Source organism: Tinamus guttatus, unplaced genomic scaffold (genome assembly GCF_059628265.1).
Source record: "Tinamus guttatus ecotype Peru unplaced genomic scaffold, ASM5962826v1 Tinamus_guttatus_pri_ptg000727l, whole genome shotgun sequence".
Classification (NCBI taxonomy): Eukaryota; Metazoa; Chordata; class Aves; order Tinamiformes; family Tinamidae; genus Tinamus; species Tinamus guttatus.
In genome coordinates, this window is record NW_028289261.1 from 83,807 (window position 1) to 111,214 (window position 27,408).

Consider the following 27,408-nt stretch of genomic DNA (forward strand, 5'->3'; position numbering starts at 1 on the left):
TTCCTTGTCGTATAGAGGTGTAAATGGGAACATTATGGACAGTAACAGTAATATGCCTATCTTGCTGGTTGCCCTTTGGCTGTCACAAATAAGTACCTCTGGCATCCTTGTGAAATGCAAGTTGAGCACATAACTGCAAAACTGTCCCTACTAACAGTGCAGACATCCAGCCACTCCATAGCTAATTAGTTAAAAAAATACAAAGAGGATTAATTGTATCAGAATTCTAACAACCATAAGAGATAAATTAAAAATAGTTAATCTCTTTGTGTTCTCCTCATAGGATAGAAAAAAAGCGTGAGGGTGATGGATCAAAATCATATAGTCTTCAGGGTCGACAGACTTCGGTAGAGGTGCAAGTAATATTGAAAACAATTTACATTTTTTCCTATGAGCTATAACGGTTAACTTGCCTCTTCCAAGTGTTTTATGTACCTATTGCTTAGCAGATCAAGGTAAGTCCAGTGCCTGTCTCCAAAATAACATTTTTGTACTGATATTTTGCAAAAAAACAGTCAGGACAGTTTCTTTGAGATCTATAATACTGTTCTCACCTGTCTCTTTATTTAATAAACTTTTAAGTAATGCTGCTGTGAATGAAACCGAATCAAGAAGCATTTCTGCTTAGCTGGAGAGTACATGTCCTAATTCTAAGGTAGAGTATTAGGATTCCTCCAGAGGGAAGCTGGTAGCAGGGTCAGCATAGTCTTTCACTGCTGCATTTCTGTCTTGTTCTGTGCTAACTCCTAGTAACCTGAGAATGTGTCTGCATGGGCTTTTGAAGAGGTTTTATAAAGGACTGGGAGCAAGGGAGTGAGAACTGGTGAGTTCTAAACTGCAAGCCTAGAGTTACAGTTTGTTTTGACTAGATTTTGCTGTGTTTCTAGGTGAATAAGATCCAGCCAAATGACAGAGCATCAAGATGCCAAAACACATTATGTGGAGAAAGTAGTGTCTCAGTATAAGGTGGATGGGTGCAGAGACATAACTGCAGTGTAAAATCAGTCTGCAGCGGTTGGTGTGCCTCAGCTCAGTGGCAGTTTTGGCTCTCCCTGCCTTATTTTGTGGAGTAGAAGCCTTAGAGAAGGCCACGCTCAGCGCAGTATAGAGTCACAGGCGTGGTGTATGTAGTCCCTGAAGTCTGTTGGGATTAGATGTGGGGAAGGGGACAGGCCAGATTTATCCACCTGTCTTAACTGTGCTCCATGGTAGAGTTGCAAAGGTTCATTCTGTGAGAGTATTTGCAGTTTGGAAATCTTCAGCTCCTTTGCTGCACTCAGCTGTTGAGCAAATATTATTTTCAGACACTTAAAAAGTACTGAACTTGGGATGAGTCAAGGGATCTTTCATTTTGGTAGCTGAGAGAGCAGAAGTCTTTGCTTGAAGCTGCATTATTCCTCATGGATGCCTTCTGTAATGTAACCTTTACTACTTCTGACTCGAGAACAGATTTTCAAGAAACATGTGAATAGTTCTTTGCTCTATGGATCAAAGAATTCCTCAAGAATATCGATCTGCGGTTGAATCTTACAGCAGGAAGAAACGTCAGTTCTGTCTCCTGTGAATCACAGGGTGCTGAAGTGAGTCTTCTGCTGGAAAGCAACAAATGGTTTCCGCCTGAAGGAAGGTTTCAACTACTATAATTACAACACTTTACAGTGCTAAAATGGGAATGTATTACGGAAAAACTTTATTCCATTTTCTCTGCAGTGATGAGGGCAATGTCTTAAAAAAAGAAGAAAAATATTACAGGAGTTGAGTGAAATACTAAGGACATGTTATATCGGAAATTCTGCCTAGAATTTTCGTAATTATTAAGATGGCACTTTTAATGATTTTAATCACCTTTTAATGATTCTTACACAGATTTTTGTTGAAAATAAATTTCAGTGATTATCTTCAAATAAATATGTATTCTAAAAAAAAAGGTTGCCTTTTTCTTGGTTTATGAGGTTATTTTCTGGTGAGTGTTTTTTTTAAAGAATCTAAACAAAGCATAACCTAGCAATTGCCTTAAAGTCTTATGTTGAGAGTACATTTTTTAACAATAGGGATGAAAACACTTTAGATTCCCTGTTTCTCTTTCGAAGTTGACTTTATATTAGCTTCCCAAAGGTATGGGCAAGTGAACAGGATTTTGGTATATGAAACCTTTGAATCAGATTTCATACAACCATATAATGCTATAGTCCCTAATGCACAGACTTTCTTCTTTTTGTTCTAACATAAGCAATAATTTGCTTGTAGAAAGAGTGGTAGAAGCTAGAGACAGACATTGAGAAATTCCTGTCAGGTAAGTGAGATAAGTGGTGTTTTTTTTTTCTTTTTTCTCCACATTCTTGCTGGTGTAGTTTTGCCACTGTGTTATGTAGAGAAGCTTCTTCCAGTTACAGAACTCTGCATATAAGTGCATTTGTAGAAGTTGTTTGCAGTTGCGTGTGATTTAAAGGGCTTTCAAGACTTGTATACATGGAAATTGTTTGCCTTTGAGGGTTTTTTGCCAGTTTTAGGCACAAATTAACTGAATTACTAAGCTAGATATCTAAAGTATTTTTTGCTACAGTACAGACTTGACCACAATAATACCTGCCCTGTTGTCCTGCCTTCAGTTATGGCATATCCTTGTTTGAAAACTTTTGCTTTCTAAGCAGTTAAGAGTTTAGTAGTGTAACTTAAATTTAACATAATTTAGTGGGAATCATACACGTGTAGTCAGAACTGATGCTTCTCTATTTTTTGAACTGGGCGTGCGTAGAAAGACTATAGGCTATGGTACAATGGCTATAATGAAAGAATAAAGGAGGATGTAGAGCAGTGTTTTTTTTTTTTTTGACCATGTTATTTTGTTATTGTCATCTTAAAATGGAAGCTGGATGTCCATCAGAAAACATCAGTCAGATTGAGATACTAATTTTGACCAAAAAAAAAAAAATTGTGAGTTTTAACTACTACTATCAACAGAAATGTATCCAAAACAACATTTGACAAGGAGGGTCTAGTGTCAGTTAAGTCCAGAAGGGTAAAAGGGGCAGCCTATGGCACTTGATTTTAAACTTTAAGAATATGATACCTTTCCCTAAATGAACGGTATTTTCGCTGTCATGGTAGGGAAGTATGAAATAATTTCTTCATAAGTTATATGCCTTGTGGTTAGCCCTAGCAGGTCCATTCTTATGAAATAGGAGGAAATATGCACTAAATTCTTTCGGGAATCTTGCACATCTTTAGAGAATAAATGTGTATATACAGACTTTCTCTTTCATGTATTCTTCCTCTGTTTGAAAGCAAGAAAAGCCTTTGCCCTTTTCAATATTTAGCTAATACTATTTTTTGCCTGTGCCTTTCCTGGGTGCGCATGATAGCAAATTTCAGTGCACAATATGTTGAAATTTTAAAAGCATATTTTAGTAGCAATCTGTAGTTATACTGTGGTTTATAAAGAAGGAGAATTACATGTTCATGACGAAATAAAGTGTCATTTCAAGTTTTAGATTTTGAGAGAAGTTAAAAGGAAGTGTTGTTAAGTGTATGTAACATCTTAAAAAATAAATTTAAATAACATAAGTGAAAGATGCTAGTATGTCCACATGCATTCTAGAGATTTTGTGTTCTTTATTATACTTTACTAGTAGATTTTAATATAAAAAATAATGATCCAACTTTGTGACACAGTTGGGAAAATCAAAGTACGTATCAGATGAAATATTACCTTATATTCTCTTGTTCATAAACTATTTTATCATTTGGGCAAAAAATGTAACTGGGAAGAATATTCCTGGTCAATATCTGGTGACTATTTTCATTGTTGTTACTGTTTTTCCAGAGTAAAATTCTGTGTTGTAATTTCCTTGAAATCTGTGGAAAACAGATGTGACCAGTTTGGCCTTGTCTCAAAGTGGACTTTAACATTTTGGCACGCACTAATATTTTACTTCTGCAGATGTATTTATGGTACTGTATACCACTTATTAACATATATGTGAAATGTCATCTACAGGTGCTGACCTTAAAGAAAGAGCAAAAATGCACTCAAGTGAAGTTAGTTCTTTTGTCTCAAAAGCAAGAGCGGCTATTAATGAAATGGGTAAGTAACCTCTTCTTTGAATAATGCATTATTTAACAGTAACCTGGAAAGGTCAGATTAAAGGAATAATATAAACATGTGTGAATGATTCTTGACACATAAATGGATATCCTCCACAGTTTATACTGATAACACAAATATGAATCATTGTGCATTACCTATTTTTTAATATGTCCAGTAGAGTTTGACTTTTTTTTTTCTTTTTAAGATGATTTATACTTCCTTTTTTTTTCTGAAGGAAAGATTGTTTAATAAGAAGTTTGGTTAATAGAAGTTAATAAGTGTAGCCTCGCACTAACATTAGCAAACCTCCACAACCTGTTTAGTTATTCTTGATTTGTATTGTTGAGATTGAAAACAAATATAAATTTCTGTACTCTAATTTTGGATATTACTTAACACTATACTTAACCCTAACTGAAAACCATGGAATATAAGATTTTTTTTTCTTAACTGACAGTGGATAAGGTAGTGATACTGAAAAAAATAGCTCTAAGAAATAAATTGCTTCTGAAGGTAAGATTTTATATGCATTTTCTTCATAACATTGGGTTAGTTTCATATCTTTGTTTGGCCTAATACAGGTTATGGCGGGTAAATGACAAGAATACTGAAGAGAGAGTCTTTAATTTGGGAGTTCATGGAGGAATTTGAGTTCTTGAATTAATATCTTGTCTTTGATGCGAACAATATCCTCAAGGCTCTTAAAAAAATCAATAAAATATCCAAAAATGAACAGGCCATTAATTTTCTTCAGAAGATAGTGAATTTCTTGCTGTTGTTAATTCTCTCATTGGAATGCAAAGCAAGAGGCAACAAGTTGCATTCAGTGAGGAGTGCCTTTCTGGGGGAGGTGGAAGAAAGGAACTGGGGGAGAATTCTTTAGCTCTAAGTGATGATTTTTCAGCCTTCCTTGGACCTGTGTTGCTGAGAATGCTTGCTGTGCTTTCTTAAAGTTTAAATAGCAGCTATAGTGACTATTAGTCACAATTAAGATTTTCTTTTGTTGGAGTTAAGAACACCTGTTCATTTTTATTTTAAGTAGCAAATTTTTAAAAACTTCAAAAAAGTAGTTAGATTCTCCATTCTCCACTGAATGGCCACAGGGTATAAGCAGGAGTTTCATGCTTTAATTTGCTTTAATACAACAAAAAGACTGCATGGCTTGACTTGGGTATAGGACTTCTTATTTTGACATTTCATTTTTTTTTAAAAGGGGAGGGAAGCCAATGCTTTTTATTGTTAGTGTGGTGTCTGGGTATGGTTAGCATGGGACTCCTACTCCAGTATTTTTGCATGGCATCTAATGGCAATTGGTTGCTCAGGATTAGAGAAGAATATTGAGACATTTCTGCTAATGCTGTTTTTCAGTTTTTCTAGCATATATTTAATAGGTGTGTTTTAAAATCTGGAAGTTAGATTGATGTATGTGACATGATGCTTTGATTTTATGATGGATAGGAGTGAACATTGTTATTATTAGTAGTAGTAAGTCAGAAGTTCTCAGTTCTTCTTTTCTTCTTCTGAAGAAGTGGTCTGGCATTGCAAAATGTAGCTTCAGTAGAACTAGTGGGACGTCGTATTTGCATTGGATGACTAGCAGTGAATCAGTATATTGAAAATAAGCAGTTGAAAGTATTTTTCTTGCCCAGCAACAGTCAGAATCTTATGAGATGGTTGAAGAGGGAAAAGAATGCTCTAGTGATTATTTGCCACTGCGCAAATGCTTTACAGCTAGGGAACAATATTTTCCATTTCCCACTTTGTTCTTTTCCTATCCAGTTTAATGCTGTCATCTCATTTAAAATGTGTTCTACTTTTTGCTCTTCAGAAATAGGTCATGTTTTGATAATTCTGTTTGTGTTCAACTGTCTGAGATACTTCTTTCTAATGGTGTTTTCAAAAAGAAAAACACCGTTTTCTCTGTAGATGAAATGCTTGAAAGGTTACTTACATCTTGACTAACTGGATAAACTTGGCTTTTTAGAATTGACGTGTCTTGGCTTTCTTCCTGTCAATTTCATGATGTTTAAAATCCTTACATTACTGGTTTTCTGAAAGGCTGTAGTATCATTTTGGAATACAGCTAGAAAAAAGATATTTTCTAGAAATTAAAAGCATACTGCACTTACTTGTTACATACAGCACGTTTGTTACGTTTTTATGGGATTAATTTATAACTTCTTGCTAAATTTGGTTGAAGTATTAAGACTGCAATAAATATCACAGTGTAAAAATAAACACTTGGAAAAAAGGCAGAAAAAATGTACCGAGCTATTAGTTGCAATTTCTAAAAGCCTTAAGTTGAGGGGGGAAAAATCAAAACAGACTATTTTTAGCAGTGATTGCTTTTGCTTGCTTTTGCTAAAATTGTATCAGGGTTGTGTGGGTTGTCTTTTTTATTTTTTCTCTCCTTAAGAGTCAGAATATGTGACTTGTCCATTAGTATATTTTACGGTAAGGTTCTTCATTACTGATGTAAGGCTGCTTTTATACTCAAGAAAGCTCAGAGAGAAAAACATTAATAGATCTCTTGGAGAGAGATCAACAGAACAAATCAAGTCTTATGCACTCTCAGAAACCCCATTTTTTGACATTTTGGGGAGAAGTACCATCATTATGGGACATATCGACTGCATGTGTTATATGGTGTGTCCCAATTAAATCCATGTTCGTCTCTTTTTTTTTTCCTAGCTGTGCGCCTGGACTGTAATACTGCGATAATATGTACATTTTCAGCTGCAAAATGAATGGGGAGTCTACAGAAGGAACAGAATGCAATAAGCATGCTTTACCAGAAAAAATAACTTGTTTAACGTAATGAAAAAGTGAAACTACAGAAAGAATTTGGCCTAGACAGATCTTAGTAATTGTCCGAGGTGAGGTTTGACCCCAACTTGTCATATGTGAGAAACAGTGTTGGTTGTCAAAGCTCTTTCAAAGAGCATAAAAGGCATTAAGTGGCTAATGCCAATGACCAACAGTAAGACTTGGAGATAAGTTTTCTTGATTACTTTTGAGAATCTCAACTGAAGCATGCTTAAGCTTGGATTTGTATCACAGAATCCCAGAATGGTTAAGGTTGAAAGGGACCTCTAGGGATCATCTAGTTGAACCCCCCTGCTCCAGCAGGAACACCTAGAGCACGTGGCACAGGGTGGCATCCAGGCGGGTTTGGAAGATCTCCAGAGAAGGAGACTCCACAGCCTCCATGGGCAGCCTGTGCCAGTGCTCTGTCACCCTCACAGGAAAGAAGTTCTTCCTCACATGGAGATGGAACTTCTGTGTTTCAACTTGTACCCATTATCCCTTGCCCTGTCACTGGCCACCCCCGGGAAGAGTTTGCCCCCATCCTCCCTACAATCACCCCTCAGGTACTTGAACATGTTGATCAAATCTCCTCTCAGTTTTCTCTTCTCCAGACTAAACAGGCCTAGCTCGCTTAGTCTTTCTTCATACGAGAGAGGCTCGAGTCCCTTAATCATCTTCATGGTCCTACGCTGGACGCTCTCTAGAAGCTCCATGTCCCTCATGTACTGCGGAGCCCCGAACTGCACCCAATACTCCAGGTGCGGCCTCACCAGAGCTGAGCAGAGGGGCAGGATCCCCTCCCTCCACCTGCTGGCAACGCTCCCCCTGATGCAGGCCAAGATCCCATTGGCCTTTTTGGCCACGAGGGCACACTGCTGACTCATGGTTAACTTCTTGTCAACCAGGACACCCAAATCCCTCTCCGCAGAGCTGCTGTCTACATCCCTAATCTGTCCTGGTGCCTGGGGTTATTCCTCCCCAGGTGCAGGACCCTGCACTTGTCCTTGTTGAACCTCATGAGGTTCCTCTCTGCCCAACTCTCCATCCTGTCCAGGTCCCTTGGAATTGCAGCACAGCCCTTGGGAGTGTTGGCCACTCCACCCAGTTTGGTGTCATCTGCAGCCTTGCTCAGGGTGCGCTCTGTGTCCTCGTCCAAGTCACTGATGAACAAGTTGAACAGCACCGGGCCCAGTACTGACCCCTGCGGGACACCACTGGCCACAGGCCTCCAACTAGACTTGGCCCCATTTATCACAACCCTCTGGGCTCTGCCATCCAGCCAGTCCTCAATCCACTTCACGGTCCACTCATCCAGTCCACACTTCCTAAGCTTTCCTATAAGGATGTTATGGGATACTGTGTCGAAAGCCTTGCTGAAGTCAAGGTAGACAACATCCATGGCTCTCCCATTGTCCATCCAGCCGGTCACCTCATTGTAGAAGGCTATCAGGTTCGTCAAACATGACTTCCCCTTTGTGAATCCATGCTGACTACTCCTGATCACCTTCTTTTCCTTGACATACCTAGAGATAGTCTTAAGGATGAGCTGCTCCATCACCTTTCCAGGAACGGAGGTGACACTGCCCAGCCTGTAGTTTCCCGGCTCCTCCCTCTTGCCCTTTTTGATGGCTGGAGTGATGTTAGTTTCTTCCAGTCCTCTGGTACCTCCCCACACTCCATGATCTCTCAAAGATGATGGAGAGCGGTTGAGCAGTCTCTCTCATGTATCTCTCATTGGAAGGCTAAGCAGCTTTCTAGTGGCTGGAGGAAACCTAGAGCTGAGTGAAGGAAGAAATTTCTTACTGAAATACTAATATTTACTTAGTGGATGTAACTTTTTTTTCTTTTTTGTTGGATATATTCCACTTGAGCAAAGCTTGTGTTGATTCACTTTTATGACACCTGATTAGTTTACATGCATAAGTTGTGATAAGACTTAAAAAATATTATTACTTCATAACTTTGCTTAGACATAACTTTCATGGGTACGATCATTTTTAACATAACCAACTTGAATGTGACTCTCTCGAGTAAAAACAGCTTACATTGAGTTATTTCATTTTGTTTCATTAACAATGATGACTTTTTATTGAGTGAGCATTTCTTCTAATTCAAAGTAGCTACAAATCTATATAGACAATACGCACGCACACATATATATACATACTCATATATAACATACACACATACACATACTACGCACACCTATATAAACGCACATGCACACGTTTCAAAATTAGGGAAGAAAAATCATTAAGGTCTAATTCAGTGCCTATTTGAGCTTTAGGGGCTCCTGTGGAGCACTGCTGACAGTCTTCTCCAGCATAAATTTGTTTTGGCCTCTGGTAAAGGTAAGCCAAAAACATACAGGTCACATATGATGAAAGAATGTTCTCTTACATAATAAACTGAATGTAAAATTAGACACTTAAAATGTAGAATATTGAATCTTTGCTGTGATCAGTATTCTATGCAAGTTCCTAATGTCCAAATTCACTTTATTCTGCTCTGCAAACGATGCATTGATGACTTTTGCCTTTTTTGGGGGTGGCTATTTACTACTTTGATATTGCTTTAAGGATTCTCTTGAGTTTTTACAGAATGATTGATATTGCATAAAAATGTGTATGTTAGAAAAGTCTCAACAGTGTGAGGAAGGGTCCATAAATTTCCATCCAGTGTTTAAGATGTTTTTGTAAAGGAGAGAGAAGAAATCTAAATTTGGTTTTGGAAATATGCAATAAAATACATTTTGCAATTTCTTATGCAATCACACACCCATAGATCTTATGCAATACATGCTCAGCATAAATTCATTCTATAATAGCTGTTGTACTGTGAGATTTTACCTCACGCAGACGTGCGGATATTCCTAGTAAACATATTTACAGTTGGTATATCACTTTTCTTTCTGTACCAAGAGATTTTACATGTTTCTGCCTTTAATAAACATGCCTTCTATATGATAAATCTACATTTTATCTATATGATGAAATATTAAGAACTGAAATAATAGAGTAAACATTTTGTTGTGATGGAGCATTTGCTTATTTTGGAGCTTCAGGAAGAGAGTGAGAATTAACTGTTTTAATTTCGAAGTATAATAAGTTTGCTGTTTATTTTGCTGCTGGTTGTACAAGTGAGTGAAAGTTTTAGAATTTGGTGGTCTGCTTTTAAATGAAGGATAACAAAAGTCAACTTCATAAACACTATTTTCCACTGTGGCAGAGGTATATAAACCAATTTGATTAGGTTTGGGAAGATGCTTAAAAGAGGGAAGGTTAAGATGACAACTTCTGAAGCAGCCATGATTTAAAATGGGTGTAAAAGTGCCTGTCTTTTAAGGAAGCTGTGTAACTCAGAAGTGAATATTAGGCAGTTGGAAAATCTAAGTAGTATATTGTCTTGCCCAGACTATGTCTGTGGTGAGTTTCATACAGAACCTACTCAAATGAAGAATAGCCTTCTTGGGTTAGGTAAGAAAATTTACACTTAGACATTTTTATTTTCAACTTTCCATATTTCGTTTTGTTGTTATAGATAATTTATATGAATCACATATATAATATAGGTCATACTTTGTTTCTGAGAAATATTTATGCCTTGATTACTCCAAGAGAGAACTGCATATTTGACATGGACCAAACATGGACCATCCATCTGTATTTGCCAGGAAAACCTGGGCAGAAAAGATGGAGTACTAAAGTTTGACAATCCATTGAGGAGAACTGAGGGCTTCTCTCTTAAAGAAATGCAAAGGGCATTTTTGGCACAATATTTCTTCTGTTATAATGTGTTGTGGCCTGCTCAGCCAAAACACTGTACTCCAGTATAGCTAATACAAAGCTGCTGAGCCCTGAGCAATACAAGTGCATTGCTGAGCCCTTGCTGTTTTGCAGTAGTAACTTTGACTCTTAACATTGAATTAATTGAAAACACACTTTGACTAAGCATTATCTGTTTGTTAAGTAGACTGTCACTGCAGAGCTGAAATTATGTGCTTTGTCAAATTGGATTGGGTTGTTTTTGATTAAAAACCACCGCTCTGGGTGCCCCTGCTGGAGCAGGGGGGTTGGACTAGATAATCTCTAGAGGTCCCTTCCAACCCTAAGCGTTCTGTGATTGTGTGATTCTAAACATTCTACCATTATAATGCCAATGACTGCAACATTAAACTTCTCTACTAAGATATTCATTATCAATTTGTATGACAGTTTGCTTCCAGGATTGTTCATATCTGTTTTTCTTTCCATAATAATAACTTTCTAAAAATAATTGTTAAAATTGTACAGAAACAGAGGGTGCAAATATTAGGATCATCTAGTTTTCCCTCCCATAGCTCTAAGTATTAAGGAAAGAGATGACTTTGCACAGAAAATCCATTTCTTTGATCTTGCTGCTTCTCAGTCTTGGTATAAATTAACATAGTTTTAGATGTATTTTAACTTTGCCCTCTGGTAGTAATGCCACATACTGTTCTATGAGGAGAAGGGACTGTGCTCTGGATATAGCTCTTTCATTTTCCTCTCTTAAAACAGAAACAATCCCCCTTTCCCCACAGAAAAAAAACAAAAACAGAAACAAACAACCCTGTCCCCCCAAGCACCTGTAAAAAAGAGAAGTTTTCATGATTAAACTGTCTTTTGGGATCATTACAACCAGGTTGCACGCTGATTATTAAAGCACACTTTCAAAATGATCTGGTGTCCCCTTTTTCTCTCCCCTCTCAAGGGTGTCACATTACTTAATGTCTGAGGTGTTGAGAAACTCCTCCCCTTCCTCACCCTGCTCAGGTTTGAATGTGAATGTTTCTATCCCTGAATGAGAAATAGTAATTTTGCCTTTTCCCTTGCCTGCTTCAGTTTCCATCCCTGTGCCTAGAGCTGAATGGTATTCAAAGGGCAGCGGTACCTGGTACGGTACAGAAAGTTTTGTGCTGCCCTGTACTATCCAAGAAATCCCAGGCTGGTTGCTTGAGCCCAGCAACGGTTTTTGACTCCAGAATGGCTAGGTCTTATATTGCTTTTGGCTAGCTGTACTGGCCGTTGAGGTGGCCAGAACTGCTTTGATGATTTTACAGAGCTAGAATTTTCTTTGTTTTTCTTCTATGTATATTGTGAAACAGTTTTTTAGTGGCTGCTTTATTTCCTGTGTAGCATTCTTTGGAGGCTCTGATTGAAAATATTACTTACTACATGCAGCTATTATAGAACCAAAGATATTTTAGCATTAAAGCATGGAAATCTAATTCCATGTTTCATTCAAGATTGGAGAAAGTATCTAATACATGAATATGAAATATTCATGTGTATACAACATATTGATGAAAACATACAGGAGAAAAAATTTTAGAAGTCTTTGTCTAAAATGATCACAGTCTTTGGATTTTCTTTATATTATGTTGAATGAGGTACTAGAGGATGTAGTCTTCACACTATAAATGAAACAAGCAGCTAATAAACACACTCGTCCTATTGGTTTCCCCTAACTATATGAGGTTATGTTTGTGGCATTATTCAAATTTTGTTTTCTGTGCATGCTCTATGAAAAAAAAAATGTGCATAGGATAAATTCTGTTCTCTTAAAACAATAAATTATTGTTTTACTGAGGACAACGTAAGACCACAAAAAGTAGTATTAGTAAGTATGAAGACAGTTGAAGAATCTCTGTATCAAAGTGCAACGTACTGCTGAAGATCAATGAAAATGAAATATCCAAACTCCTTTATAGGAACACAAAAAGGTACAAGAAAATCACAAGAGCTGGCTGTAGAGGAAAGCACCTCTCGGTCCCAGTACTTTTAGTTTTTGCTATCAGGAGCTATCAGGAATGTAGAACACACTGTTCCCAATTACTTGTCAATAAAAAAGCACTAAAAAGAAAATAGTGTTCTTTCTGTGTCAATTCAAAGGTATTTTAACAGACCATTTATGAGGGTTAGTGAATCCGTGAAGAAAACTGGAAAATTAAGAGGATTCAGAGAGATGTTTTCAGAATGCCCTTTGACTACTTTCATCATTGGTAGCTTTTAATAAAAAGAAACTTTACTGATTTTTTCTGCCTAATAGACAACTGTAAACAATTGTCAGTAACTATTTCCGTAAAAAGAAAGGCAAAACTTATTACGAATATTGAAAAAATTCCAATTTCCGTGTAGCTTTTTCCTCCTATTTGCCTGGGGTTATTTGCCAAGACTGAAACTATGAAAGCAAGAATAGTGATGTTCAAATAAATCTGGCAACTGTGACAGTTTATTAAGTTTCTTATTCAAAACACAAAAATTAGAGGCTAGTTAATAGCTTTTCACAGTTGTAACTGGCAAATGTGTGGAAAGAATAATTTTCTGTACCTTAATGTGTGTGTAGGTGTTTCTAACTGAAAAGTGTGGTCATACTTCCGGGTCAGGAGATATTTCTGTCTGTTTTTTCAAATAAAGATAAATTTATGAATTATGGAAAAAAAAAGGTTACTCCCAGTATGATTGTTTTTTGTAGTTCTCATAACAAAAAACATTCATTCCTGCCTTCCAAAAAAAAAATCTTAATTTTCTTTGACTGCAAGTTCAGAGATTAGACAGCTATTTTAGTCTGTTTTGGTCAGTGCCATATGTTGTTACATGCTGCATTATTTTTTCTTCCAGTGGGTTTCTTTGTGTTATGGTTATTTTTCAGAATGGTTGAAAGCATTTGTTGAAGTAGTTAATTTCTGTTATCCTTTTTTTCCCCTATGGAAAAAGTGAGTTTTATTATACTGACTGCCTGACCATATCAGATATTACAGGGCAAAATAAATGTCTCCAATACAACTGACATTCCTTTTCAAGTTCAAAGTTTGTATTCCCTCTTAGTGGCTTGCTGTTGTTCTTTGTGAAGATATCCCAAAAGACATAATCAAGATTTAGTATTCTGTGTTTGTTACAGCACTTTAAAACTTTTGTCCTAGCTTCATGTGAAATAAATTAACTTACAGGAAAGTGCACTTTTGTGCAAAGTTTTCCTAAACTAAAGAATGTTCAATTTGTTTAACTACTTGGAGACTGCCAAGACTTGCATTTGAGACTTTACACTTCAAGTTCTTGCATGGTTGTGTGCACTGCTATTTTTTGAGAGGAAGAGCTTAAATTAGAAATTTCTTGTGACTTTGCTCCTCAAGGTAAAGATCTGGGTAATTAGCAGGTGGAAGAGAAATTAGGGTGTACTGAGTTATAGGACATGAATATTTACATATGAACTCAATTATTTTAAAACTAGATAGAAATCCTTTTGTAGTAATTGTAGTTTCAAATCATCACTAATATTGAAACATTGTTATTTATTAGAAAAACATTAGAAATATTTGATATTAGAAAATACTCTTTTCAAATAATAAAATGATATACTCAAAAGGTGATAAGAATGCAAATATATTCCACACTTTCTTCATCTGCTTGAGTGAGATAATGAATTGCAGAGCTTTTTGTGTATCCCTCAGTTTATAGCATGCTTTCCTGCAGTATACAATATAATACTCAGAGTATGCAGGGTGTTTTTGGACAGTTCATCTTTGTTGCTTTATGGAATCCATTATTCAAGAAGAAAAAGAAGCTGCTAGAAATGACACTTGAAGTTGCTTTTCCTAGTGAGTTATGTACTAAGCAAATACTATTTGTCAAATAATTGGAAATGTACCTGTGGAATAAATAGTTTAGAGAAGTATATTTCTCCATTCTGATTCTCATTCTATTCTGTTGGAACTCAACTCTACTTCCACGTAAATCTGAATTCTGTTGCTACTTGTAGCTTAGTTGTTGTAACTTCTGTTGTTACTTCTAGCTTGAGGAGTACAGGCACTGCTTTCTTAAAGTTGGTATTGCAAAACAAGAATTCTTCGTCTTAGCTGTATACTCATAATTACAGAAAAGACAAATTGAGCTTATGAATCTTATGTCTGGATCAGTATGAGCTAAAGGTAGTGAGTGACCTGTACTGCTTTTGGTATTTCTTAGCACTGGTTGCCACACATGACTGAGTTGAGAACTGGGGCTGTCAGTAAGAACTGTTTTAGCAGAGTCCAGGTGCTGAAAGGGAAGTAACTTGAGGAGTGACATGACTATGGGCTTCAGTTTGGCATTTCATATCAAATATTCTAAAAGGAAGAGTTTGAAAGTGGGACTTCCATTTGAGTATTGCTAAATCCCAAATTCTGACTTCTGTGATTAAGGCGAGTAATCTCGATTCAAATAGTCTACGGCAGAGAATATTGAAGATAGAAGCTAATTATGTCCATTTATAACTTGTGCGCTCATGGAGGTTGAATGAGATTGAATGGGATTCCTTTTTTTTTTTTTTTTAATTGATTCATGGAAAGGTTACAGCACTAACTGTGCGGATTTTTGCTTCCGGAACTATGAATTTTTTGTCTTCTGGACTTGAGAGGCTACTTGAGAGGCTACGTATGCCTCTGTATCCTACCTGTAGGAAAGAAGAAAGGAATTGCAGAGGTCTCTACAGATTGATTATTTAAAACTATCATCATGCTATTAATACGTGACTCTCATAGAAAGCTCACTGATGTGTAGGAAGCCTACACCTTAAAATTTTCCACCTAGCTTGAGAACTTATCTTCCTTCCATGCAGATGTGTAGTGCAATTGCTAACAGAGCGTACAAGAGGTAATTAAATTTACTTAGGAAACAAGAAAGAACACTTGGGAAGTCAGTGTCTGGATTTAGATACATTATAAATTGTTACCTCTATATTAACCTCTGCATATACACAACATATGTGCGCTACACACACGTCATTATTTTGTGTATATTTTAAATATATCTTAAATTTCTTTTACAGACCTTATGATTCTATCTGATCTGGGTCTAATGATCAGTTGTGCAAAATCTCATCTTGAATTATATCACTATCTATGGAATGAGAAGACTGTAGAATGCTTTCGATTAAAAGTATTGAGCTGGACAAGATTTTGAATAGTTTTTGCCTGTTGTTTGTAGCAAATGAGCCTTTAAAATCACTGTGGAGACTGACCTGTCTCTTTATTCAATTTAGGATTTTTAAAATTTGATCCATAAAACTCAGTTAACTTGACAGGGCTTTATTTTTCTTCCTCTTCAATTATGTAATAAGAGTTTGCTATGAGATAAGTAATTTTAGCTACTGTTTATTGAAAATCTGAAGATAAACATGAACGAGTGTCTTTTGCGTACAAAATGTAAAAGTTGCGGGAAGGTTTACTGTTGGTATTAAGTTATAATAACTTACAAACTTTACAAACTCATTTATTAATCCAGAGCAATTATTAGTTTATTTCCATATTTTTTCTAATGTTCTCAAAAAGTTTTTTTTCTTTTTACTTTCTCTTATGTGTATGTGGCAGTAGGACAAAGCTATTGTAAAGAATATACTTTAAAGGGTTGCCTGTTGTCACCTGCTGTGTGTCAAGTTGGTTTCCCTTTAAATGAATATCCTTTAAGTGACTTACTGTTTTCCCTTCCTGTGAATTAAGAATTTTAGTAAACTTTTTAAATAGGATTTGCAGTTGCAATTCTTGAAACCAAGCTATTTTATAGCAGTGTTCTATGTGAGTTTATTTCTGTTTATAATCGTGTACTTGGATTATACCATAGCTAAAACCAGAAATTACTCCTTAGTTTGGCTTAGAGTCCTGCAAAAATGATGTAAACAGTACTCAGGATATTACTTGCTTGTCTCTCAAGATTGGAAAAATCTATATAGCCAAAAATCCCTGTAATCTACAGTTAATGCTGATTATGCCTTCATGTTCAGGCAAGTGATTTTTCATTTCATTTTCAGCTACTGGTAGCAGAGGAAGTTTCTCTTCAGAAAATGCCCTATCACCTGTAAACTTTTAAAGCTAAGTTATATGGCACAGTGTGCCATGTCTATTCTATGGCTCTCAAGGACAGTTGCAGTTTTTGGTGAGAAGTCTGTCTCCGCAGGAAATGAGTTGCCTTTTCGTTTTGTCTTTCCATATCACTAAGAAAAACTTGGTAGCGAAAAAGCAGATTTTACTTCTGTTCCCCTGTTTTCTATCTGTTCTGTTGTAGATACCAATCTAATATCTTTAAGCCTTTAAAATGACTCCAAATCCTTGATATTGTAGACAGTAATCAATAGTCTTTTAGCACTGAAGTTGATTCAGATCGCCAGTTTTAAAACATGGAACAAGATACTTTGATTTGTAGCATCTATTTTAATTTTGAAAAGCACTTGTAGCTTTAAAGTAAAAAGAGAACAAAAAGTTACAAGTGCTATTCAAACTTAAAATAGAATTTAATAGAGAAGAAAATTCAGAGAAGGAGATTCTCATTAGCTATTAATCATAAAAGAATGTTAATATACAGCTAAAAATTAGCTTTTCACTCAGCTTGATATGTGTGTTGTTAAGCAGTAGGGCACAACAATTGCCTAATATGTATGCCAGACAAGGAAAATAAGCTTAATAGAACAAATTTGAAACTTAGAATTAGCTTGTTCACTAAAAAAAGTTATTTGTATTTAATATTTTAAATCAGTCATTTCTGTTCATGTTATCCTTCTAGATTTTAAAAAGGTAGAACTTACTCTCACACCTCATTTTCATTTATTTTGGCAGCAAGTTTCTCTTCTTTTTGGTTTCCATCTCAGATTGAGTTCAGTGGCTAGTTTATTCAAGTAGCTGAAGCAGTAAAGTGAAGAAAATATTTTCTTAACATCTGCGGAAAAAAAAAAACTGTAGCTGTCAAGAGCTGGTTTAACGTTTCACCAAGCTGTACACCCAAGTGTTCAGCTAATGAATTCCAACAGTTCATTCCTTTTGACTGTCTTTGAAATTTTAGTGTCAAGAATATACCACTTGACTCTTTTTTTTCAGTATTGTTTAAAATTATGCATAGTTTATAGCAAATGTAATATGAAATATAGCTAAAGCTGTAAATATGAGTTTATTTTTAGTGGGGAAAAATGCCTTTTCCTTTGGGTTAATGATGCAGAAAAGAGTTTAAACTTGTTAAAGGTGAAGGGCACTCCTTAGAGTTGAAAGCTTAATACTAAATTTCTCAGGTCAGAACAATGATGATAAGTTGTCATGGTCATAGAGACCTCTGGAGACTCTGCCACATATCGTGTGTATGTGCAACATTTTTGTTTGCTTGTTTTGCTTTTAAATGACTGAAGACTTTGCCAAACTCTGCTCAGCTACTTGTTAGCTACTGCTTTACAGCAGAAAGGGACCCTAGTGTGGGCCCCATGACATCTGGAGGTATTAATATGCAGAGAGCTTCCAGCTATGCCACGGTTGCTAATAATTATGAGCATCTATCTTTCAGCTGGGGACGGCTAGGTTTGTGTATGTGACTCTTCAAATGTTCTTGTCTCGAAGATTAACAATGAGTTTTAAGATCTGCATTGTTGTTTTAGGTAACTTTTCCCCCAGTCTTACTGTGGTTTGAATAAAATGATATAATCTTCTGGACATGATGTTTGTGAGACAAATGTTAACTGGTACTTTCTTTTTCAGCTAATCTCCCAGTACCTACTATTGCTGCAATAGATGGGGCTGCCTTAGGTGGTGGTCTAGAACTTGCTTTAGCCTGTGACATACGAGTGGCAGGTAAGCCCAGATGCTACTATTTCAAAACAGGATTATTAGTGTTGCAGAAGGCTTGACTAATCTTTGTCTTGACAGCAGTCTTTTAAGACTGATTTTGTATTCTGACATTGTTTAGGACCAGTTATACCGTGGAGATTTAGCAGAAGCTTGACTGAAGTAATTGCTGATATTTCATTTCATAGTACTTATCAATGATATTGAGAATATTTTTGTTGCATCTTTCACTTTATTTCGCTCGTATGTTTTTCATTTGATCATTAGCAGTATTCCCAGAGGGGTTAGGTAGCTATTTTGATGTTTTACTTAATTATTAAAATAGTCGTTTCACTTGAAGAGTTCTAGATGGACTTGTTTTTATACCAACAGGTTGCAGAGCACCAGCAAACTTGTTTGTGAGTTTATTATTAAACAAGCAATTAAGCAGTTGTGAAATAAGTGACAACAACACATGAAAAGAGAAACCTTGACCTATCCAGCTGTCAGAACTGTAAAGCCATTTGTTGGGAAATAAATGGAAACTTAGTCCTGAACAGTTGCCAGTAACTCATAGTATATAAAGCTGTGTGACCCCGAGGGAATATTCAGTCAGCTAAAGAATTCATAATCATCAGAAACAGACATCTCCCCACATTTTGTGTTGAAAAACAATAACTTCTTAAAATATTTCACATTCTATAAATAAGCCTGCTATTTACTCTGATAGCTGACGTGCATCACCTGTCTTACATGAAAATCAATAATGTGCACAACTTGCCCTGGTAGGACTAGTTACGTCTTTTGAGGTGATTAGAATCTATTTATAGATTTTTAAAATTTCTTAAGTCAACTTTTGTATTTTATGAAGCAAATGTAAAATTAACACACTGACAGGTCTGCTGTTACATATTCCTATAATTTTTTTCATACAGATTATAGTAAGAACTCATATTTAAATTCCTATTTTCAGCCTCATCTGCTAAAATGGGCCTGGTTGAAACAAAGTTGGCAATCATTCCAGGTGCAGGTATGAATGTTATGCTTTTGTTACAGTGGATAAAAATGACATATTCTCTGGGTACTTTTTTGACTTTGTTGACTATGAATTTCTGCCTTTTTTCTTATTTCAACTAAGGATCGTTGGCATTTTTTAAAAAAACTTATTGCCCATATCACCTATGAATCACTTAATAAAGTTTTTTCTCATTTTAAGGAAGTGATGCTTTAGTGTTATGCTTTTTAATCATGGTGTACATTAAGTCAGTCAGTTTTGAGTGGTTTTGTAAATGTGATTTGATGTCGTGATTGGTAGGCTGAGTAACTCTGGTCAGATTAAGAAAAAAGTAATGTTAAATATCAGCATACAAAATGGTAATTTAATTAATGATCCACTTTTGCATAACATCTGGTACTTTAGGATTCAAACTTTGCTTTCATGATGTTTGTGAATTTGTGTTGTAAAAGTTTAAAAATGGAAACTGCGGTTGTGAATGGATCTTTTGCGTTACCAATATTTTTTGGGATTTTTGAGGTACAAAAACTTTTAAAACCTTTTTTATTTGAAAGGCTGTTGGCTGCTTTTTCTGGATTCAGGATAAATGCATAATGTTTGAGGATGTCTTTGTGTTAGGAAAGCATTAGTTTTTACTTTATGGACAGACCATTCTTATTTTAATTGAGACATCACTTTTTCTGGGGAAGGGCAGTAATTTTAAAACAGCTCCTCCCTCCTACCCCCCAGCCCTGCCTGCTTGAGCTTTGACCATCATTTCCTGTAAGTTCTGGGGGAACATTGTACCCTTTATGTTGGCCTTCTTTCTTTCTTTCTAATGAGTGGAAACTATCTTGAAAACCCTAGGTCAGATTTCAGTAGGTATTGTTGTAGCTCATATTGAGAGAAAGCTAAAAACTACCATAGTGGGAACACCAGTAATGAATTTTGTGTAAGAAGTAATCCAACCCCATCACTAATATAGACAACTATTGTACAATTTAAAATACTCCATCATTATGGAGGTTGCTGAGTTGTGATATATCTCCATATTTTTTATCTGGCTCTTCTTTTTCTGTGTGTTCAGAGCTGCAGAACTATCCTTTTGCAGAAGGATAACTGAGTTCTAATAGCTCGTCCCTTCTTACCAGTGAGTGAAGATGAATCAGATGATTTTAAAGATCTGTTCCCTTCTGGTGGTGTCATGAGACTGTGTGTCTTGATGATAGGCACTGGTGGAGAAACAGATAGATAGAAAGCTCTGTTGTTTATCTTTGTATTTTTTTTTCTGACCTCTTCTGCTCTCTGCCTTCCTCTGTCCCTGCACCCTCTGTCTACCTTTATGTGGAATCCCACAGGACACTAGTACTGGAAGGATGCTCTGCAGTCTGTGAAATTCAGGTCGTGTTCTCCAGATAGTCTTAGTATTCTTAACCTTACTGAGATTGCCTCATGTTTCGTTATCTTCAGTTATTTATAGATATATCAAAGTTCTTATCCTTTCATCTGAAATGCTAGGTGACTGACTCATAATGAATTTCTTTGAAAGCTTCATTCAGAATGTTTTATTGCCATCAGAAGACTGAGATGTGAAAAATATTTTGTTTCTCTAATCCTAAAACAGTGGAGTAATTTTTATCCACTGACATTAAAAACAAGTACAAAAGTTTCGAGGATGTGTTTTTTCTTGAAAGTTCTTGAAAATGTGCCTCAAAGATCATGTAAAAAGACTTTCTAAACATGCAGGCTTTGGATTTGTTCGGTAAAGAACTTTTCCACGTTCTTATGAGCTTTCCGAGGACTGTATTTGCTGAATGTCTTTGAGCTTATCACAAGCTTTTCATCCTCAGCCTTTTTCCAAATCTTACTGAGCAATGTGAATGCTTCATCCCTTTTCACCTCCAGTGTTTCAACCAGTAACTAGTCCTGCTCTGTCTTTGGAAAGTGAAGAATGAGGGAAAGGATTATGCAGAAAAATGGGTCCAGTTGAAACCTAAACCTGACTTTTATGGATATATATTTTTTTTAATGATGCCTACTTACAGCTGTTCTAGGCCAATGTAGGATCAGGCAGTGGTGCTGAAAGCAGATGAGTAGCCACTAAGAGGTCTCAAGAGGCTTCTGCTGCCACTTGATATATCTGAAATTCACAGACAGAATTCATGCTCACTCTTCCAAGCTGGTCCATGCAGAATGGCACCCTATTTCTGGCACATGTCAGAGTGGAATAAGCAACAAGATTCGTATATGACAGAGATTTCAACTCTCACAATAATTAATAAGGGTATTTAGGGGAGAAAAAAAAGAACAAAAACAGAAATTACACACAAAGCAACACTAAAAGAATTTTAATAAAATTGATTAGTGAAGTATTATATGATCAGGGCAGATTGGCTGTGATATTTTGGGCAGATACTTTGTCCAAACAGATGTTTTGGACATTTGGGTACAGTGTTGCATTCAGTCTTATTTTCAAGTCTGTTCCTGAAAAGACTCATCTAGATGCTGTCTATTGACAAATCTGTTTTAATATAAAGTTTCCAGGTGCAAGACAGTTTGCTACTGATCATGCCCAAAGCTTGCTGACAGCTTTGGTAGCTTGCTGAAAGCTGAGTTTGAGCAGCAATTAACTTAATCCTGATTAATATTTTGAAATGAAAGACAAGTAGTCTTATGATGCCACCACCACAAGTATATTTGTCCACTTGTCCCCTTTTTCCCACACTTCTTCCCCATGAACTCTGGGTCTGCTGGGCAATTTTGGTCTAAACTGACTAGAAGGCAGTGAGTGGTCTCACAAGTTGGGAGTTCCTGGAATTGTATCAAAAATATGTGGCCAGATGAAGGGAATAACTTTTTTCTTTCTCACGGAGGAAATATTTCTACATGAATGCATTAAATAAATCCATTATTGGATATGCAGGTCCTCCTACACTGGAGGAACATTTTAAAAATGCTGTGGGTATGGAAAACGTTTCAGTCAGAATATACATCTGACTGGAAACCGAAAGTCTGTGTGAGCTATGGATCCAGGCTTGTTTTCTGTACGACAGTATAGGCAGTGCAGGAGTCAACTTCATGTGAGAAGAGTGTCTCTTGCACAAAAATAATGTTCTTTTTCTTTCTACTGTTATTTCCTAAACTGGATTTAAAAGAAAGGAAACCTTTTTTATTAACTGCATGTCATTTCTGTGTCTCTCAGCTTACACAGAAAATGTTTTGCAGTGACAAGTTTCTTCTTGGCTGGAAATAGTCTTTTGGAACATATATTGTCCTTCTTTTTTCCTCTTTGTGTCTTTTTAAAGATACCTTCATCCATAATTTATTTTTGTTGTTGATCTCCAGCCTATCACTATGACTCTCCTACTGGGCCTGCAATGGAGAGGGGATGCCTTGCCGGCATATCTGCTTTTAGCTAGTTAGTATCTTATTTGGACACCACTCAATAATAGATGTGTTCTGAGGAGATAGAAATGCTGCAATCAGCATACTAGCACTTTTCTTGTTCTTTTTATAGAATGGAGAAAAGCTTGCGGGACAAGCAGAAATGTTCTGTGCCAGGAGGTAGTGGGGAAGAGAGGTGTATATATATATATATAATAAACCTTATTTTCCGTCTTATGCAAATACTTTTGCTGGGAATTTTAGGTGTAGAGCTAAGCTACTGGTATTCATCCACAATTTTCTGGAGGTATTTTAATTCACAAGACTTCATTCAAGTCACCACAATGAATTCTGCCATTGTTCTCCCCAGTAAAAATATTACGGCATTATAGAGAAGTCTCTAGCAAGTCTTGAAGATCAACTCAGTCTCTTTAAAAATAAAATGAAAATTCAGCACATAATCCCCAGGAGTGTATTTTTTGTTGTCATTTTTCCATTTAAAAGCATATTATACCCAGAAACCTTAAAAAAATCGATAAAAAATTGTGTTGAATCAACCGTATCCACTTTCTGTATGTTAGTTGCTTTGGACACTTTTTTTCAGATATGAAACTGAAGGTGTGTTGTATAGCTGCTGGACTGCTTCTTGTCTTCAGGATACATAGCAAGATAAATAATTAAGTAAAGCACTATTATTCTGTTTCTCTTTCCACTTTGGTAACAGTATTGTTTTGATTCTTCTAAATTTTAAAATGTGTTTGGGTAAGTTCCAGTATTTGTGGAAGGTGATGGAGGAAAACACTGAAAAATCGGTTGTCTTTGCATGGAAAGAAAATGAGGGTAAAATGATAAATTTGATTTAGGTAAACATTGTGGATTTTTATTAGTGCCTACATTATTCTTCACTTTTAAAAATGGAATGAATGTCTCTATTAGAAGATGTATTAGAAGATGATATTCATCAAGGGTCAAGGGTATTTCCATATATGACAGACTCTGACCAAATGTGATATTGCTAACTGCAGGAGTTGTGCAATTCAGCCAAGTGTAAAGGTTAAATAAAATGTCAGACATTTCAAGCTGAAATCTGACACATGAAGCAATATGCTTAGATTTAAATACTGTAGTTTAAAATGTAGGAGGAATTATTACATTTGGCAAATACTGAAAAATTAGTGCAGCATTTATGATGGTGTCTGAAAGAGGACTTAAATTTTTGTAGGTGCTACTAGATGATATGTAATTACACAGGTGGCTAGAAAGAAAAAAAAACCCATCCTGTAACTTTACCGGTTGCTGTTATACCCTTCCTTCCCACATGCATTCCTCCTCTTGCTGACTCCAGTCTTGTCTTCTCCTTTGCTTTTTTCCATACAGTCTTCATCTCATATTCTTTTATATGTGTATATAAATATATATATGTATGTCATAGAATCATTACTGTTGGAAAAGACCTTCTTCAAGATCAAGTCCAACCGTAAGCCCCTCACCACCCTGCCTGTTAAACATGTTCCTAAGCGCCTCATCCACATGTTTCTTGAACATGACCGGGGCAGTGACTCCGCCTCTTCCCTGGGCAGCCTCTTCCAAGGCTTCACCACTCTTTCCGTTCAGAAATTCTTCCTAATGTCTGACCTGAGCCTCCCCTGGCGCAACTTGAGGCCATGTCCTCTTGTCCTATCGGTAGTTATTGTGGACAAGAGATCAACCCCTGCCTCACTACAGCCTCCTTTTCAGGTCTCCCCTGAGCCTCCTCTTCTCCAGACCAAATAACACCAGCTCCCTCAGCCGCTCCTTGTAAGGTCAGTGCCCCAGCCTGTTCATCAGCTTCGTTTTCCTTCTTTGAACAAGCTCCAGCATCTCACAGAATTGCAGAATGATTGAGTTTGGAAGGGACCTGTAGAGATCATCAAGTCCAACCCCCCTGGTCAAGCAGAGACACCTGGTCAAGCACGTGGCACAGAGTCTCATCCAGGCGGGTTTTGAACCTCCACGTCTGTTTGTAGTGAGGGGCCCAAACCTGAGCACAGTATTCGAGGGGCGGCCTCACCAGCGCCGAGCACAGGGGGACGATCACAGCCCTGGTGCTGCTGGCTGCTCTGTTCCTGATACCAGCCAGGAGGCCCTTGGCCTTCTTGGCCCCCTGGGCACACTGCTGGCTCGTGCTCAGCTGGCTGTTGACCAACACCCCCACATCCTTTTCTGCCGCACAGCTCTCCAGCCGCTCTGCCCCAGGCCGGTGTGCTGCATGGGGTTGTTGTGACCCAAGTGCAGGGCCCTGGACCTAGCCTTGTTGAACCTCATGCAGTTGGTCTCCATCGATGGATCCAGCCTGTCCAGATCCCTCTGCAGAACCTCCCTACCCTCAAGCAGATCTATTTCTCCTCCCAGCTCGGTGTTATCTGCAAATTTGCGGAAGGTGCACTCAAATCACCTCATCGAGATCATCAATAAAGATATTAAAGAGGACTGGCCCCAACCCTGACCCTTTGTGACCAGTCACCAGCTGGATTTAACTCCATTCACCACTCTCTGGTCCTCTCCATCCAGCCGGTTTTTCATCCAGCAGAATGTCCACCTGTCTAAGCCATGAGGTGCCAGCTTCTGCAGGATAAATATATATTTATACCTATATATATATACATACAAAACTTAACTCTTCGTCCTGAAACAATTAAGCAAATGATAGGATGAAGAAGGGAGCAGGGCAGGGTGGGGGGAAAAACCGAATTAGTTAACTTTACAAGTGTATCTCTTTCTCTCTGTTGGTCCATAAACTTTCTTACTACTTTCCATGCTTCCCTTGCTCCCCATCTCAGTCTTAATTTTAATATTTTGAGTTCCTCAAATTAACAAATGTTGGTAGAAGACAGCTTAAAATAATCAACATCCTCAGAATTTTGTTGATGCTGTTCTTAAAAATTAATATGCTAGGGAACAACCAAGAAGATATACTTCTATTTTTTTTAACAAGTATGAAAGGCTAAAATTATTTTACTGAGGTCTAAAAGTGTCTGCTGCGCATTTACAATCCTATTATCATTTGATATAGTAAAGAAACTGAATTACTTTGTGAACATTTATCTGTTTTTTCTTCAATCATCTGAAGTCTCAATAGCTTTATTTGCATTTTAATATTTTGTAATGTTTATTTTATGCATCGTGTTAAGTAAATGGCCTCAAGTGAAAAATTGCTAATAGTATAGGAAACAGATGTTTGAACATCCACTCTTTTTCCAAAGTAGTTAAACAAAATATGTCAAATGTTATTGGAGGGAGGTAAATTAGTTTTGCTTCTATAAGTTAGAATTGTGATTCTTTTTTTTCTTTCTTTCTTTCTTTTCTTAAATAAAGATAAGCTGATTTTCTTCCTGGCTTTATGATCAGTTCTAATGGTGATGATGTTGAGGCAGAATTTTAACATGTCATGCAATACGTATGCTGCAAATAGATAAAGCTAATGTTTTTTTCAAATTGTATTTGCAGTATATGTGCTTAAACCAGTAGTTTGCAATTAATGGTAATGTACTGCGGGAATACAGGATTGGAAAACTTCACATCATTCCCCATATTCACATGAAACACACCTTATTTAGCTGTTTCAGAGGAATCCACAGAATAGCCTGTCCTTTCCCCTTTGCATCCTGGCTGCAGAACTTCCATCTTCCCTCTCTCTTCTCCTCACCCATCACCCCCCCGGAAAAGGAGGAAAAAAACTAACTCATACTTCCTCCTGGAAAAAGGAATATCAAGTTACTATCAATGTTGCAAGTGATTGCAGTTGTGTAGAGTTTGTTATTTGAAATGTCAACATCAGTGTAAGGAAATGGACCCTTTTTGACATTACATTTCTTCCTGACCTATATTTGGAGATTGTCTTTTTTACAAACCAGATTAGCAATCAGGCATTTGAGAAATTTTGAAATCACAGGGAACAATACTTCCCCCCAATTTGTATCTAGCTAAAGTTAATCCTTTGATGAGGCAGAGGAAGGAGAGAATAAAAAAAGAACAAAAGAAACCCCCAGTAGTCAAACTGGGCATTAGTGAGAGAAGAGAAAGGGAATCTTCATGGCCCTGGAAGGCAAAACATGGAAGATCTGAAGTAGGAGATTAATGTAATTTAGGTATGGAGAAAACAAATGTCAGCTACGAACAATGATTAAATTTTCTCTAAAGCTTTCTCATGTCTGGGGGACACTAGCGACATTGTGGTGTCGAGATTATTGAGACTGAAGTTCTGAGTTCTGCTGTTTTTATTAAAATTAAGATTAAAATTTCATTTCTGTTGTCAAAAATATCTTGTTGTAATTATCAATTGTTTTTCTCATTTTTATAGATATATTAGTGTATTTGGTTTCAGACATTTTAGAACTGTAGAGTGAGATTCATGTATTACTCATTTTTGAATGACAGTCAGAAATATGAATAAAAGCAACAGAAGGTTTGGTTTCTTCCCTGCTGCTTGAATCATGCAGATTTTAGCCCCATTCATGCTCTGCCTAAGTGAGCGTGGGTTATACTATCACACTCGTATCTTTTTCAGACCATTTCTTTGAC

At 36.7% G+C, this 27,408-nt stretch overlaps 1 protein-coding gene across 1 annotated transcript in view; it reads left to right on the forward strand.

Annotated features, from left to right (window-relative positions):
- Window positions 1–27,408, forward strand: part of AUH (AU RNA binding methylglutaconyl-CoA hydratase) — a 100,899-nt gene that overhangs the window by 26,354 nt on the left and 47,137 nt on the right. The window contains exons 4-6 of the mRNA XM_088537093.1: window positions 3,998–4,084; window positions 18,405–18,497; window positions 19,444–19,500. Of these exons, the coding sequence (XP_088393219.1) occupies window positions 3,998–4,084; window positions 18,405–18,497; window positions 19,444–19,500 (237 nt within the window). The remainder of the gene's footprint in view (window positions 1–3,997; window positions 4,085–18,404; window positions 18,498–19,443; window positions 19,501–27,408) is intronic.